The sequence below is a fragment of the Tupaia chinensis genome, unplaced genomic scaffold (genome assembly GCF_000334495.1).
Source record: "Tupaia chinensis unplaced genomic scaffold, TupChi_1.0 Scaffold000359_1, whole genome shotgun sequence".
Classification (NCBI taxonomy): domain Eukaryota; kingdom Metazoa; phylum Chordata; class Mammalia; order Scandentia; family Tupaiidae; genus Tupaia; species Tupaia belangeri.
The window spans coordinates 1,656,099-1,670,194 of NW_006159855.1; the positions used below are offsets into that span (position 1 = coordinate 1,656,099).

The window sequence follows — 14,096 nt, forward strand, 5'->3', positions numbered from 1 at the left end:
TTTTTTTTTTTTGGAGAGATTTTCACTGTAGGGCGCGTGCGCTCGCCAGACAGACAGAGAGAGACATAGAGACAGAAAGCGAGAAATCACCCCCCAGGGGGGATGGTCACGCCGCAATCCCTTCTCCTCCATTCTCCTCTCGGGATCTTGGGCACACACGCACACGCGCCCGGCGTGAGTTTTAAGCCACCGGGTCCGGGACACGAACCGCGGTCGACTACGTGGGAGTCCAGCGACATAGCCATTACGCTAACTGCTGGTTCCCGGCTGAGGCTTCTGAGGGTGGGTGAGTGCCACTGCATCCGCCAGGGAGACGGGAGGCCTATCTACCCAGTGTAGCTGCCTCACCACTGCCTTCTCCTTCAGTGCATCACCAATAGTACCCGGGAGAAGAACATCAACTCATCCCTGCAGCTCCCAGACCGAGTGCTGAACTTCCTCAAGAACCACTTTCTGATGGATGAGCAGGTCCGCAGCCAGCCGCTGCTGCTGCAGCCCCAAATCCGCTACCAGCGAGTGACCGTCCACCGCACCCCTGGCCTGCACCACACTTACGACGTCCTCTTCCTAGGCACCCGTGAGTGCCTGCAGCCCAGCAGGCTTGGGGGAAGGGGCATGGCTGGTGGTTAGGGATGGCGGGCTGCACTCAGGGCCTGTATCCTGTCCCTGCTGCAGGTGACGGCCGGCTGCACAAGGCGGTGGGCGTGGGCCCCAGGATGCATATCATCGAGGAGCTCCAGATCTTCTCACCAGACCAGCCCGTGCAGAACCTGCTCCTAGACACCCACAGGGTGAGCAGGCCAAGGCGAGGTCCAGGCAGTGCGATTGGGGGTGCCCCTCTGTTGTCACCAGCATCCATCCAACTTTTTCTCCCTTATCCCAGCAAGATGGAAGGATATGGGCATGTGCCGCTAGACCATAGAGGGTGCCAAGAACAAGACGGAGACCCCATGGGGGAGGTTGTGGTGGCACGTGAGCCAGGCGTGGCCATGGGTGATGGCCCTATCTTCTCGTGCCCGCTCTCATCCCCTGTGTCTGGTGGTGCAGGGCCTGCTGTATGCTGCTTCACACTCGGGTGTAGTCCAGGTTCCCGTGGCCAACTGCAGCCTATACCAGAGCTGTGGAGACTGCATCCTGGCCCGGGACCCCTACTGTGCCTGGAGCGGCTCCAGCTGCAGCCCCCCCAGCCACTACCAGCCTAAGCTGGCCTCCAGGTGAGCGCTTCCAAAGGCCCCTTCCCTCTGCCCTGGGCGGTTGGCCTCAGAGCACCTCCCGTAGGCCCCCTATGGGATCACCGTGCGCCTCAGCACGTCCGGTCTCAGCAGGATCATCAGTTAGCCTCCCCCACCTCACGTGCCAGAAGTATTGTCGTTCTGACAGTGAATTATGCTTGCCTTAGCTGCCTGGAAAGTGGGGGCATGTCTGGTGAAGTATGAAATGTCCCAGCTATGAAAAACCTTGCAGGAGAATGTTGATCGGAGTGGGAAAGTCTTCATAACAGTAAAAGTGACAAACAGCCTGTTAACAACCCATTAAAGACTGGTTTCTGGGGTCAGTTGGCAGCGATTAAGGTGGCTGAGTCCCACATGGCTGACTGCGCCTTTGAGTCCCATAGCAGGCAACTTGAAAAACCTGCTGGGTACGTGTGCGTGCACACGCATACCCAAAATCTCAAGGGGAAAGAGAATGGATTGCAGTGGCCATCTCCTCTGGAGGGGGAGGATGCTTTCTCACTTTCTCTTCTTTTTCTTTTTCTCGATTTCTCTCCAGTGAGCAGATGCACCCTGTAGCAATCTAAAAAAAAAAAAAAAAAAAAACGTTTATAGAATGTTGATTTAGAGCATAATAAAATAAAAATTATCCCTAGTCTCACCACCGTAAGAAAATCATAGTGAGATTTTGATATTATCCTACCAGAACATACATCCAGAACATACATACATATATATATGTGTGTGTGTGTGTGTGTACATATATATATATATGTTTTGTGTATATGTATAGACAAAGAAAAATCTAGGTATTTTTGAATAAAAGTGAGATCTATCCCATTTGTGGTGTTCTTGCATCAAGTATTGCTACTGTATTTCAGAAAAACGAGTGTGAGTGTATGTACAAATACCTGAAGTGACAGACTCCAGGTATTAGACAAACATGTGAACCATCTTGACCACTGGGTGATAGATTATGTGTGATTTTTTTTTTTTCTTTTAAGAGATTTTGCCTTAGGGCATGTACAAATCACTAGAGAGGGAAACTAAGACAGTGAGAGGGAGAGTGTGGAGGATGGCACACTGCAATCCCGTCTCCATTCTTCTCCTGGGGTCTTGGACATGCACACCCAGCATGTTTCAAGCTACTAGGTCCGGCATTCGAACCACAGTCAGCCATATGGACTAAACCACTGCTGGCACCGTGATTTATGTTTTTCTCCATTGTGTTGGGTTGAGTTTTCTGTATTTTGAGTGTGTCAAGAATTACTTTTATCATTGTTGTTGGCTAGAGGGCATGCATTCACTGGCAAGAGATGGAGATATAGGGGGAGAAAGCATCCCCCCCCCATGGGGAATGGTCACACCACAATCCCTTCTCCTCCATTTCTCCCAGAATTTTGGGCTCACATCCATACATACCCAATGTGTTTGCTTCTCAAGCCACCGAGCCAGGACTCAAACTGTGCAGTTAGCTATGTGGGATCCAGCTGCCTTACCCACCACACCACCAGCTTTCTTACTCAGCAAGTCAGTGTATGTGCATTGCTCCAAGAGAGACAGACAAATCCATGCAGACCCAGCTGTCCTCCCTGACCCTGACTGAGGGCACATACTGCTTTTGCAGTTAAGGGACACGTTCTAGTAACTTTGATCTGATAGACTGAGTAGACCAGTAGGCGCTGACTCAAACCTGTGGAGCTGGGCATGTCTCTTACCCCTGCTGTGGGCCTAACAGTCCCTGAGCACCAGGCCTCTCACCAGGCCTGATGCAGCACTCGGGTGAAAGAGTACAGGCTTAGGGACTTCTAGCTAATCCCATACTATCTCTGGTCCTCAGACCGTGGGTCCAGGACATTGAGGGAGCCAATGCCAAGGACCTCTGCAACACATCCTCAGCCAAGCCCCGGTCTTCTGTACCAGCAGGTAAGGTGGTCCCTTAAAGATGGAGGACTCTTGGAAGAGGCCGCGTCTGCGCGGAAGACCCTCTAGGCAGGCCTTGATGGGTGTAAATGCTTTTCCTCACATCCTCATCCATCCAGCCCTAAAGGCAGGACTCTAGGACAGTCCCAGGAATCCTGAGAGGTGCCCATAGTGGCACCAGGAGTACAGCCCAGAGGGAGGCGGGCAAGCCCAGTGCTCCTGTGGCCACCAGCGCCCTCATCTGCCCACCCACAGGCAAGAAGCCATGTGAGCACGTCCAGTTCCAGCCCAACACGGTCAACACTCTGGTGTGCCCACTGCTGTCCAGCCTGGCCACCCGCTTCTGGCTGTACAATGGGGCCCCCATCAATGCCTCAGCCTCCTGCCACGTGCTGCCCAGCGGGGACCTGCTGTTGGTGGGCAACCAGCAGAGCCTGGGGGAGTTCCAGTGCTGGTCCCTGGAGGAGGGCTTCCAGCAGCTGGTGGCCAGCTACTGCCCAGAGGTGGTGGAGGACGGGGAGGTGGACCAGACTGCCCGGGGAGGCAGCGTGCCTGTCATCATCAACACATCGCGGGTGAGCGCGCCAGCTGGGGGCAAGTCCAGCTGGGGCGCAGACAAGTCCTACTGGAACGAGTTCTTGGTGATGTGCACGCTCTTTGGGCTTGCCGTGGTGCTTCTGGCTTTATTCTTCCTCTACCGGCACCGTGATGGCATGAAAGTCTTCCTGAAGCAGGGGGAGTGTGCCAGTGTGCACCCCAAGACCCGCCCCCTGGTGCTGCCGCCTGAGACCCGACCACTCAATGGCATAGGCCCCCCTTCCACTCCCCTGGACCACCGAGGCTATCAGGCCCTGTCAGATAGCTCCCCAGGACCCCGGGTCTTCACCGAGTCAGAGAAGAGGCCACTCAGCATTCAGGACAGTTTTGTGGAGGTGTCGCCAGTGTGTCCCCGGCCCCGGGTCCGCCTTGGCTCCGAGATCCGTGACTCCGTGGTGTGAGAACAGCTATAAAAGGAGACCACCCTGGCTTCAGGGGCCATGAACACTCAGAGGGATGGCTGGACCTCTGCTCCTCGTGGAGCACCACTGTAGCGCCAGCTCAAGGCCGGCCGGCCCGCTGCACCTCGGCAAAGCAGTCAGCCTTCTAATCTGGACAGCCAGGACCCTGTGATCCTGGCCAACAAGGGGCTCTGCACTCCAGGGCCCGGTGGGGCCATTCCAGGTAGGCTGAAGAGTGCCCCTTAGGTAAACTGAGCCCTTGTTGAAAAAGAAATAGAAAATGTGAAGCCAGAGTGAGACGGGGAGACACAACATGGAATGCCACTCAACGTCTGCCCCAGCTTGTGGTTTCCCATCCTCCTGGCCTCCAGGGGACACTGGGGCCTCATCTGAGGTGGTGGTCGGAGAGAGCGTGAAATCCCTCACCACTGGCCTCTTCTGCCTTCACCATATCCTACTGCCACAGGCCGCCCTCTGTCACTGCAGAGCCAGGCCAGCTCGCCGACTGAGGGTATAGTAGTTGCTGCCATAATCCCACCATCTCAGGGACCAGAGGGTAAGGCTGGCACTGCAGCCCTCACCAGGCCCTGGAATCAGACCCAACTTCCGGACCTTTCCGGCCTGTATCAGGCTGTGGCCACACGAGAGAGAGAGAGCACAAGCCACATGAGCCCAGGAAAGTTTCTGACAAAGTTCATCTACCTTTCCCTGGGAATCTAAGGAAGAGACGGTTGCCTGCCTGTCTCCTTCCATCCCAGGCTGAGAGAACTGTGCATCCCTTTCCATCCTGTCCGCCCTGCTCCAAACACAGGAAGCTGAACTGTGCCCTGCCTCCTCCGCCCACACCTGCCTGCCTCCACTCCAAGGGACATGACACTGCCCAGCATATGGGGTCCTGAATATATGTGGGTTTTATATATTTTTTGATAAGATGCACTTTATTTGTCTTGTTTTTTAATAAAATATTAAGAGTTATTGTTTGTGTTCCTTCCTCTTCAAGGAATGTTACTTTTTTTGTTTGTTTGTTTCACATTTTGCTATTACGGGGGCCAGCAGGTGGCATGGTGGTTAAGGGTGCTGGATGCCCACATTGCTGACTATGCTTCGAGTCCTGGACCCGGAAGCTTGCTTTCTCACTTTCTTTCTCTCACTCAGTCCCCCTCTGGTCAAATTAAAATTAATTAATTAAGTAAGTAAGTAAAATAAAAGAATTATTTTAAAAATGTTTGCTGGACCAGCATTTAGCATAATGGCTATGTAGCTGGACTCTCATGTAGTCAACCATGGTTTGAGTTGCGGACCCAGTGGCTTAAACTCACACCAGGCACATGTGCCTATGTGCCCAAGATCCTGAGAGGAGAATGGAGGAGAAGGAATTGCGGCCTGGCCATCCGCCTTGCGGAGTGATTTCTCGCTTTCCGTCTCTGTCTCTGTTTCTTTCTGGCGAACACACGCACCCTATAGCAAAAACCTCTCCAAAATTTTTTTTTTTTGCTATAGGGTTTGTGTGCTCTCAGACAGAGAGAGAAGAGAATCTTCCAAGGAGATGGCCATGCTGCAGTCTCCTCTCTTCCATTCTCCTCATGGGGTTTTTGGGCATGCATACATGCACACACCTGGCGTATTTTTCATGCTGCTCGCTCCAGAACTCAAACTGTGCAGTCGGGATCCAGCCACCTTAAAGAGCTGTGCCTTTGAGGTTGATCCGATTCTCTTTAAGTTCTGGGGGATTCTGAGCTGTCTCTTTCCAGAGATTAGTTAGTTAGCCAGGGCAGCCTAACCTGGCTGACATCATCTCCCAGTGTAGTATGGTTCTTAGGTTGGGGGTTCATTTAGTTTGCATCAGCACCTTTTGTTTATTCAGTCTTATTATTTTTTTTTTAAGAATTATTATTTAACTTTATTTATTTCATTTGACCAGAGAGAGACAGAGTGAGTGAGTGAGTGAGTGAGAGAGAGAGAGAGAGAGAGCAAGTCGCCAGGTCCAGGACCCGAACCACGGTTGGCCATGTGGGAATCCAGTGCCCTTAACCACCGTGCCACCTGCCGGCCCCTTTCATATGATTTTATTTTCTCCCTTCAACCATGATAATACGATATCTAAATTTTGTCTTAACTGGTGGGACTGTAAACACAGGCTTATCCATCCCACTCGCAGGCAAGATAAATTCTTGAAATGGTCCCACCGTGGACACTCTGGTCATCCAACCCCAGTTGCCCCTGGCCTGGCTTTATCTTCACTGTATTGGTGTCTACTTCACTGAGTCTCATTCCAGACTTTAACGTTAATTTTGCTGTGTTTTTCACATAGAATATGTCTGACCTTTATTGCGTGGCCACCACCTTTGGGGTCCTGAACCTTCTTGTCAGCATTATCACTCCAGATGACTCCCCCATTACCCCCTTTTCCAGAAACGTTTTTTGTTTATTTGTTTTGAGAGGTTTTTGCTATAGGGCACATGCACTTGCCAGAGAGACAGAGACAGAAAGTGAGAAATCACCCCCCCGGGGGTATGGCCACACCACAATTGTTTCTCCTCCGTTCTCCTATCAGGATCTTGGGCACGCACGCACACGCGCCTGGTGTGAGTTTAAGACACCTTGTCTGGGACGCAAATCATGGTCGACTACATGGGAGTCCAGCGACATAGCCACTATGCCAACTGCTGGTCCCTAAATTTTTATTTTTCAAATGGTCATATGGGGCTCTATGCTCCTCCCTGTTCAACACACAGCTGCATCTTCTTGTGCAGTGCAAGCTGCATCCTGGAGACACAGTGGTAAAGGTCGTCGTAGTAAACGGATTTCACCAAGGCCACCTTTAACTCTGGCAAAGTGGATGTCATCGCCACCAGTGACTCCTTCATTAACTTGAACTACATGATCAGTATGGTTCCACCCATGGCAAGGCACCGGCAAGGCTGAGAATGGCAAGCTCGTCATCAATGGGAAGTCCATCACCATCCTCTAGAAGCGAGATCTTGCCAACATCAAACATCGTAATGCTGGTGCTGAGTATGTGGTGGAGTCCATCAGTGTCTTTCTCACCATGGAGAAGCCTGGGGCTCACTTAAAGGACAGGGCCAAAAGGGTCATCATCTCTGCCCCTTCTGCTGATGCCCTCATGCTGCCCCTTCTGCTGATGCCCTCATGTTTGTGTTGGGCGCGAACCACAAGATGTGCCACAGCTCCCTGAAGATTGTCAGCAATGCCTCTTGTACCACCAACTGGTTGGTCTCCTTGGCCAAGGTCATCCATGACAACTTTGGCATTATGGAGGAACTCGTTACCACAGTCCACACCATCACCACCACCCAGAAGACTGTCGACAGCCCCTTAGGGAAGCTGTGGTGTGATGGCCGTGGGGCTGCCCAGAACATCATCCCAATATGACTAGCACTGCCAGGGCAGTGGGCAAGGTCATCCAGAGCTGAATGGAAAACTCACTGGCATGGCCTTCTGCATCCCTACCCCCAATGTGTTGACTGTGGACCTGACCTTCCACCTGGAAAAGTTTTTGACCAGAGAGAGACAGAGTGAGTGAGTGAGTGAGTGAGAGAGAGAGAGAGAGAGAGAGAGCAAGCCGCCAGGTCCAGGACCCGAACCACGGTTGGCCATGTGGGAATCCAGTGCCCTTAACCACCGTGCCACCTGCCGGCCCCTTTCATATGATTTTATTTTCTCCCTTCAACCATGATAATACGATATCTAAATTTTGTCTTAACTGGTGGGACTGTAAACACAGGCTTATCCATCCCACTCGCAGGCAAGATAAATTCTTGAAATGGTCCCACCGTGGACACTCTGGTCATCCAACCCCAGTTGCCCCTGGCCTGGCTTTATCTTCACTGTATTGGTGTCTACTTCACTGAGTCTCATTCCAGACTTTAACGTTAATTTTGCTGTGTTTTTCACATAGAATATGTCTGACCTTTATTGCGTGGCCACCACCTTTGGGGTCCTGAACCTTCTTGTCAGCATTATCACTCCAGATGACTCCCCCATTACCCCCTTTTCCAGAAACGTTTTTTGTTTATTTGTTTTGAGAGGTTTTTGCTATAGGGCACATGCACTTGCCAGAGAGACAGAGACAGAAAGTGAGAAATCACCCCCCCGGGGGTATGGCCACACCACAATTGTTTCTCCTCCGTTCTCCTATCAGGATCTTGGGCACGCACGCACACGCGCCTGGTGTGAGTTTAAGACACCTTGTCTGGGACGCAAATCATGGTCGACTACATGGGAGTCCAGCGACATAGCCACTATGCCAACTGCTGGTCCCTAAATTTTTATTTTTCAAATGGTCATATGGGGCTCTATGCTCCTCCCTGTTCAACACACAGCTGCATCTTCTTGTGCAGTGCAAGCTGCATCCTGGAGACACAGTGGTAAAGGTCGTCGTAGTAAACGGATTTCACCAAGGCCACCTTTAACTCTGGCAAAGTGGATGTCATCGCCACCAGTGACTCCTTCATTAACTTGAACTACATGATCAGTATGGTTCCACCCATGGCAAGGCACCGGCAAGGCTGAGAATGGCAAGCTCGTCATCAATGGGAAGTCCATCACCATCCTCTAGAAGCGAGATCTTGCCAACATCAAACATCGTAATGCTGGTGCTGAGTATGTGGTGGAGTCCATCAGTGTCTTTCTCACCATGGAGAAGCCTGGGGCTCACTTAAAGGACAGGGCCAAAAGGGTCATCATCTCTGCCCCTTCTGCTGATGCCCTCATGTTTGTGTTGGGCGCGAACCACAAGATGTGCCACAGCTCCCTGAAGATTGTCAGCAATGCCTCTTGTACCACCAACTGGTTGGTCTCCTTGGCCAAGGTCATCCATGACAACTTTGGCATTATGGAGGAACTCGTTACCACAGTCCACACCATCACCACCACCCAGAAGACTGTCGACAGCCCCTTAGGGAAGCTGTGGTGTGATGGCCGTGGGGCTGCCCAGAACATCATCCCAATATGACTAGCACTGCCAGGGCAGTGGGCAAGGTCATCCAGAGCTGAATGGAAAACTCACTGGCATGGCCTTCTGCATCCCTACCCCCAATGTGTTGACTGTGGACCTGACCTTCCACCTGGAAAAGTTGCCAAATACAATGAAATCAGTTAGATGGTGAAGCAGGTGTCACAGGGCCCACAAGGATCAGGTCGACTCTTATAACTTCAACCGTGATACTCACTCCACCTTTGACACTGGGACTAGCATGGCCCTCAGTGACCACTTTGTCAAGATTATTTCCTGGTATGACAATGAATTTGGCTTCAGCAAGAGAGTAGTGGACCTCTTGGTCCACATAGCCTCCAACGAGTAGAGCCCCGGCCCACCAGCCCCGGCACGCACACCAGGAGAGCGTTATGTCGCCGGACTCCCATGGAGTCAACTGCAGCCATGTGGGAGTCCGGCGACATAACCATTACGCTATGTGCTGGTCCCACCCAGCATATTTGTTAAGCCTAGTCTGGGACCCAAACTGTCTATTTGGCTGCATGGGATCTGGCTGCCTTAACCACCAGGCCAGGGACTGGCCCCAGTTCTCTCAATTTTAACAGGTGTAGAAAGTCATGTAACCACCCCTCAGTCAGGACACAGAATTTCATCTGTCAGGCTGCTCTGCACATAGTCATATGGCTGGGCAGGGTTGGGGAACGTTCTGTGGTGTTCCAGCTGGCTTCCTTCTTTGGGTGTTATTTATTCCTGGTCTGATCAGAGGCCCCTAGAAGTCCAGTCCGTCCTCACACCAGCATTTCTCGTAAAATCACACACAGGACCAAAACTTTTAAACCTTTATTATTAATTAGTAGAAACACCAACAAAGATGACAATGGCAGTGAGAAGGGGAGGGCCTCCCCGGTCCAGGGCCCTCTCCCATCCAGGGCCAGACCGCACAGTGCCAGCTCCAGGCTGGGCCAGCTTGGCTGACCCTGGCGACACAGGCATGACGGTGGCCTCAGCTCAGCAGTGGGAGGGTTCTTGTACGTGGTGCCGGACACAAACTGGGACTGCTGTCACAGGACAATCTTAAAGGAGCTGAAAAAGAAGAACGAATGAGGAAGGGATAAACCCAACCTAAACTGAACCTCTTCTCTAAGACCATTCTTTGGAAGGGGCCGTGTCCCCTATGTGTCGGTCCCCTGTAGAAAAAGCACAACCTTTGACACTTGGAGGAAGCTGGGACTTCTATGACCCCAGCACCACCTCCATCACAACACTCCAGACCCAGAGGCAGTAGATAGGGACCTGTGGGCACCAGAACGCAGGGAACCACGTTCACACCTGGCAAAGTCTGGTGACCTGGAGATGACGTGCTGGAACTCGGAGAGATTGATGGTCCCATCTCTATCAATGTCGGACTCTTCCAGGATCTGGAGAAGGACAGCTTCAGGCCACGGCCCCCCTGCCCTGCCCTCCTGCTTCCAGGCCAGGCCTGCCCAGCCGCTCACGTTGTCAATGAGCTGCTTCATCTCGGAGTCACTCAGCCGAGTGTCCTCGCCCTCCCCCGTGAGACAGTTCACCAGCCGGCTCAGGTCTTCTCTGTTCAAGGTCCCATCATCATCGAAGTCTAGAAGCCAGACACAGGAGGCCAGAAACTGTGTGCTCAGAGGGCCCCAAAGGCTCTGCGAAGGCCCCATTTTCCCAAGCAGTGCCCTAACAAGCATCACATGGAAGGAGTGGCGTCCTACCAGGCTGCTCCTGGCCCTTACCAAAGATGCGGAAGGCATAGTGGGACTTGATGTCTGGAGTTGCTGTGTCACTGAAGACACTGAGAAGGTCCAGGAAGTCCTCAAAGCTCAGGCTGTCTCTGGCTGGGGACGTGGAAAAGACCCTGCAGATCCGATCCTTAAAAGGGTTGGCCTAGGTGACAGAGATCTCCATGAACACCACAAGGAAGGCTGGATTGCACAATTGTTAGACCACACTGGAGACGTGATGGGACAGGTGAGAGTACCACGCCGTGGGGCCCACGCCCATGGCGAAGAGTAAGTAGTACTTCAGGGCAAGCTTGGTGGGCTGTGGGAGCACAGGGAGGCCAAGAGACCCTGCTGGAGAAGGGTCAGGGATGACTTCTTGGGAGCCAGCATTTAACCCCAAGGCAGGTCAAATATAAATGGAAGCAGACAGGGGAGAAGAAGCTGCCCTAAGCAAAGGGAACAAGATGGGCTGGTTATTTTATTTTATTTTATTTGCCAGGGGTGCAAGGACATACCGAGGAGAGGGGAAGCACTTCTCCAGGGGGGTTGACCGTGCCTCAATCCCTTCTCCTTCATTTCTCCTTTCAGGATTCTAGTCATGCATTCATACATGTCCGGTGTGTTTTTTAAGCCCTCGGGTCTGGGACTTGAACCACAGTCAGTATATAGGATCCAGCTTCCTTAACCACCATGCCACTAGCTGGCCCTGGGCTGGTTGTTTTAAAACACAAACATTTACTTGAACAGTTACCGTGTTATAGGCACTTAAGGTTCACCGCAGCCCTATGGAATAGGGTTTCTCACACTTTAATAAAATAAGCCAACTCTTAAAAGACAAAACTTCTTTGAAGCTCCAACAAAAAAGGAGATTGAATCTCCTCACTTAAGTGCCCTGTCCCGCATAAAACGAACATCACTCACCAACGGGGGTTCCTTCCCAAGTTCAAGAATCCCAGTGTGAAGGCTGGCTCATTGCCTAGTGGGTAAGGGAGTTGGGTCCCACGTGGCCAACTACAATTTGAATCCTGTCCTCAGTAACTTGAAAAACACCAGACAAGTGTGCTTGCATGCCCCAAATCACAACAGGATAGAGAAGTGGAGAAGGGAATGCAGTGTGATCATGCCCCATTGGGAGTGCTTTCATCCTCTTTTAAAAAATCTTCATGATTCTCAAACGTTTTAGAAACAGTTGAAATAGTCATACTGGGGCTAGCACATGCTCTAGTGGTTAAGGCAAATGGATGCCACATGGCTGACCAGGTAGCTGGAGTCCTGACCCAGCTTAAGAAACATACCGGCTGCATGTGCATGCCTGCCCAAGATATCAAAAGGAGGGAGAGATGGAGGAAAAGGAATTGCGGTGTGATCATACCTTATAAGAGACTCTCTCTTGCATTCCCTTTCTCTCTCTTTCCCTCTCTGGTGAGTGCACATACCCTCTAGAAGACGAAAGAGAAAGAAAGAAAAGAAAAAGAAAAAAGAAATCCCAGCTTGGAAGCCCCATCTTTGACAATCTTGCTGTATGATTTTAGTAAAACCATTGCCCCCAGGAAATTAGGGCTAAACATCAAAGAGACCAGGCAGTGACCCCATGATCCCGAAGCCAGCGTCAGCAAGATACAGGAAGTGCAGAGGGAGGGTGTGTGGAGGGGCCAGGGCTTGCACCTTGAGCTCTGGAAGGCTGAGGATCTCCTCGAAGGATACTCGTGCCTGCAGGGACTCCTCCATGCTGCGATGCTCCTGGGGGAGCAGCTCACAGAACCTCCTGTGGGCTCTGGCAGAGAAGGGACCCCATTGGCACTCTCAAGCATCAGTCTCCCTGTGTATTACATCTCCACTCCTTGCCTCACTACCCTTCATGAATCAGGTGAGGAGCGATGCCATGGGTCTTTTGAGTCATTACGCAATGGTAAGCCACAGGGAGATGTCACCAGATGGCACAGGCTGGGCATCTCTTCTTGCCGTGGGTACTCGGGGCTGACTGTGTACCAGGCACTGTGCTGGGCACTGATCTAGAAAATCCTCTCTAGACTATATATAGAGAGGTTGGGGAAGGCACCAGAAGCTGTCTCTGAAGAACAGGGATGCAAAACCAAAAATCCCATTCTCACACTCACCCCAGGATCTCCTGCTGGTCAAAGCCCCCTTCTTTTTAGCAGCTACCCTCAACCACCACCTCCTTCCACGAAGTTATCTTTGCGAAGAGAAGCCGAGGAATCTCACTCAAGTGCCCTTACCCGCAAAACACAGGGACCAGGCTAGAAAACCAGGTTTAAGCCCAGGCTCAAATCCATTTATTTGGGATTTAGTCTTAGACAAGTTACCAAACCTCTCGGAAGTTGTTGAAGTGTCCTGCCCCTCCCTCCCGAAGCTGAAATTAGGTAGCGTAGGCAACCACTTGGCGCGGTGGCTGGCGTTTAGTGAGTGCTCAGTAAGCGTTAACGGTTACTGCTATTCAGGTAAAGTTGGGAGGAGGAGGAACCAGGCTCCCCAAAACTTCTCTGGTCCAAGAGGCCACTTGTTGACACTCCCGGAATGAGGCAGGAAGCTCGACTGAGCAGAAGCAAGTGGAGCGCCAGGTCAAAGAGCGCCCAGCTTTTCTGAGGTGGCTCCGCGGTGCACAGCTGGGACTCCCAGGCTGGCGGGGAGGGCGAGCCGGGAGAAGGGCGCGCCCGGGGGCTCAGACTCCTGGTCTCCAGCACCGGCCCTGCAGCTGATCTCAGGTACCCCCCTGCCCCTCCCTCTAGAGTAGGGGGCGTCCCATTTGCCCAATTGCAGGGCCGCGCCCTCCCGAAACTCTCCTAAGGATCCCGAGGTAGGAGGCAGCACTTACAGCAGGATCTCCTGCTTGGTCAGGAACGTCAAGTCCTGGAAGGCAAAACCGGAGAGCGGGTTAGCACCCGGAAGCGGGGGGCGGGTAGCCCCCCGAAAGCCGCCCCCAGCCTGCGGCCGCTCTGGAACCCCACTACGGAGTGCAAGTTGGCACGCGAGCTCCCTGGGGACCCGCGCCCCGCGCACCTGATACTCCGCCAGCAGCTCCTTGGACAGGCGACTGCTCGAGCCCCCCATTGCCGCGCTGCACGCACAGCTCCGCCAACTCGCCTCGGGACGCCGACAACTTTCTCACTTCCGCCCTGGGCCGCGTCACCGCCCAGTCCCCGCGCCAGCCGCTGCTGGGGCCACCGCCCCCGGGGCCCGCCCCTCCTTGAAGCGCCTAGGCGCTGGCAGCAGGGGTTAGCGGGGCGCACGCCAGCTCCCCGCG

At 52.8% G+C, this 14,096-nt stretch overlaps 2 protein-coding genes and 2 pseudogenes across 2 annotated transcripts in view; 3 read left to right on the plus strand and 1 right to left on the minus strand.

Moving 5' to 3' along the window:
• The window catches only part of SEMA4B (semaphorin 4B), a 43,791-nt gene extending 38,703 nt beyond the window's left edge, over positions 1-5,088 (plus strand). Inside the window, exons 10-14 of the mRNA XM_014589489.2 lie at positions 367-577; positions 676-791; positions 1,048-1,214; positions 3,052-3,137; positions 3,390-5,088. Of these exons, the coding sequence (XP_014444975.1) occupies positions 367-577; positions 676-791; positions 1,048-1,214; positions 3,052-3,137; positions 3,390-4,132 (1,323 nt within the window). The 3' untranslated portion in view covers positions 4,133-5,088. The remainder of the gene's footprint in view (positions 1-366; positions 578-675; positions 792-1,047; positions 1,215-3,051; positions 3,138-3,389) is intronic.
• On the plus strand, positions 4,188-8,062 carry LOC102486191 (glyceraldehyde-3-phosphate dehydrogenase-like; annotated as a pseudogene).
• Positions 8,063-8,440: 378 nt separating this feature from the next.
• On the plus strand, positions 8,441-9,456 carry LOC102486606 (glyceraldehyde-3-phosphate dehydrogenase pseudogene; annotated as a pseudogene).
• A 458-nt stretch (positions 9,457-9,914) lies between these two features.
• CIB1 (calcium and integrin binding 1) lies at positions 9,915-14,006 on the minus strand. Its single transcript, XM_006152817.3, has 7 exons — positions 13,853-14,006; positions 13,668-13,702; positions 12,500-12,608; positions 10,847-10,997; positions 10,586-10,704; positions 10,419-10,507; positions 9,915-10,172 (listed from the first exon to the last, which is right to left on the minus strand). Exons 1-7 carry the CDS (start codon positions 13,901-13,903, stop codon positions 10,151-10,153), a joined length of 576 nt encoding a protein of 191 aa, XP_006152879.1. The 5' UTR covers positions 13,904-14,006; the 3' UTR covers positions 9,915-10,150.
• Positions 14,007-14,096: the final 90 nt, after the last annotated feature.

Coding starts and splice junctions, on each gene's coding strand:
- CIB1 (XM_006152817.3), bottom strand. CDS start 13,903: ATGGGGGGCTCGAGCAGTCGCCTGTCCAAGGAGCTGCTGGCGGAGTAT. Junction 13,703..13,852: donor AGCTGCTGGCGGAGTATCAG/GTGCGCGGGGCG, acceptor TTTGCCTTCCAG/GACTTGACGTTCCTGACCAA. Junction 10,173..10,418: donor AGGTCACCAGACTTTGCCAG/GTGTGAACGTGG, acceptor CTTCTTTTTCAG/CTCCTTTAAGATTGTCCTGT.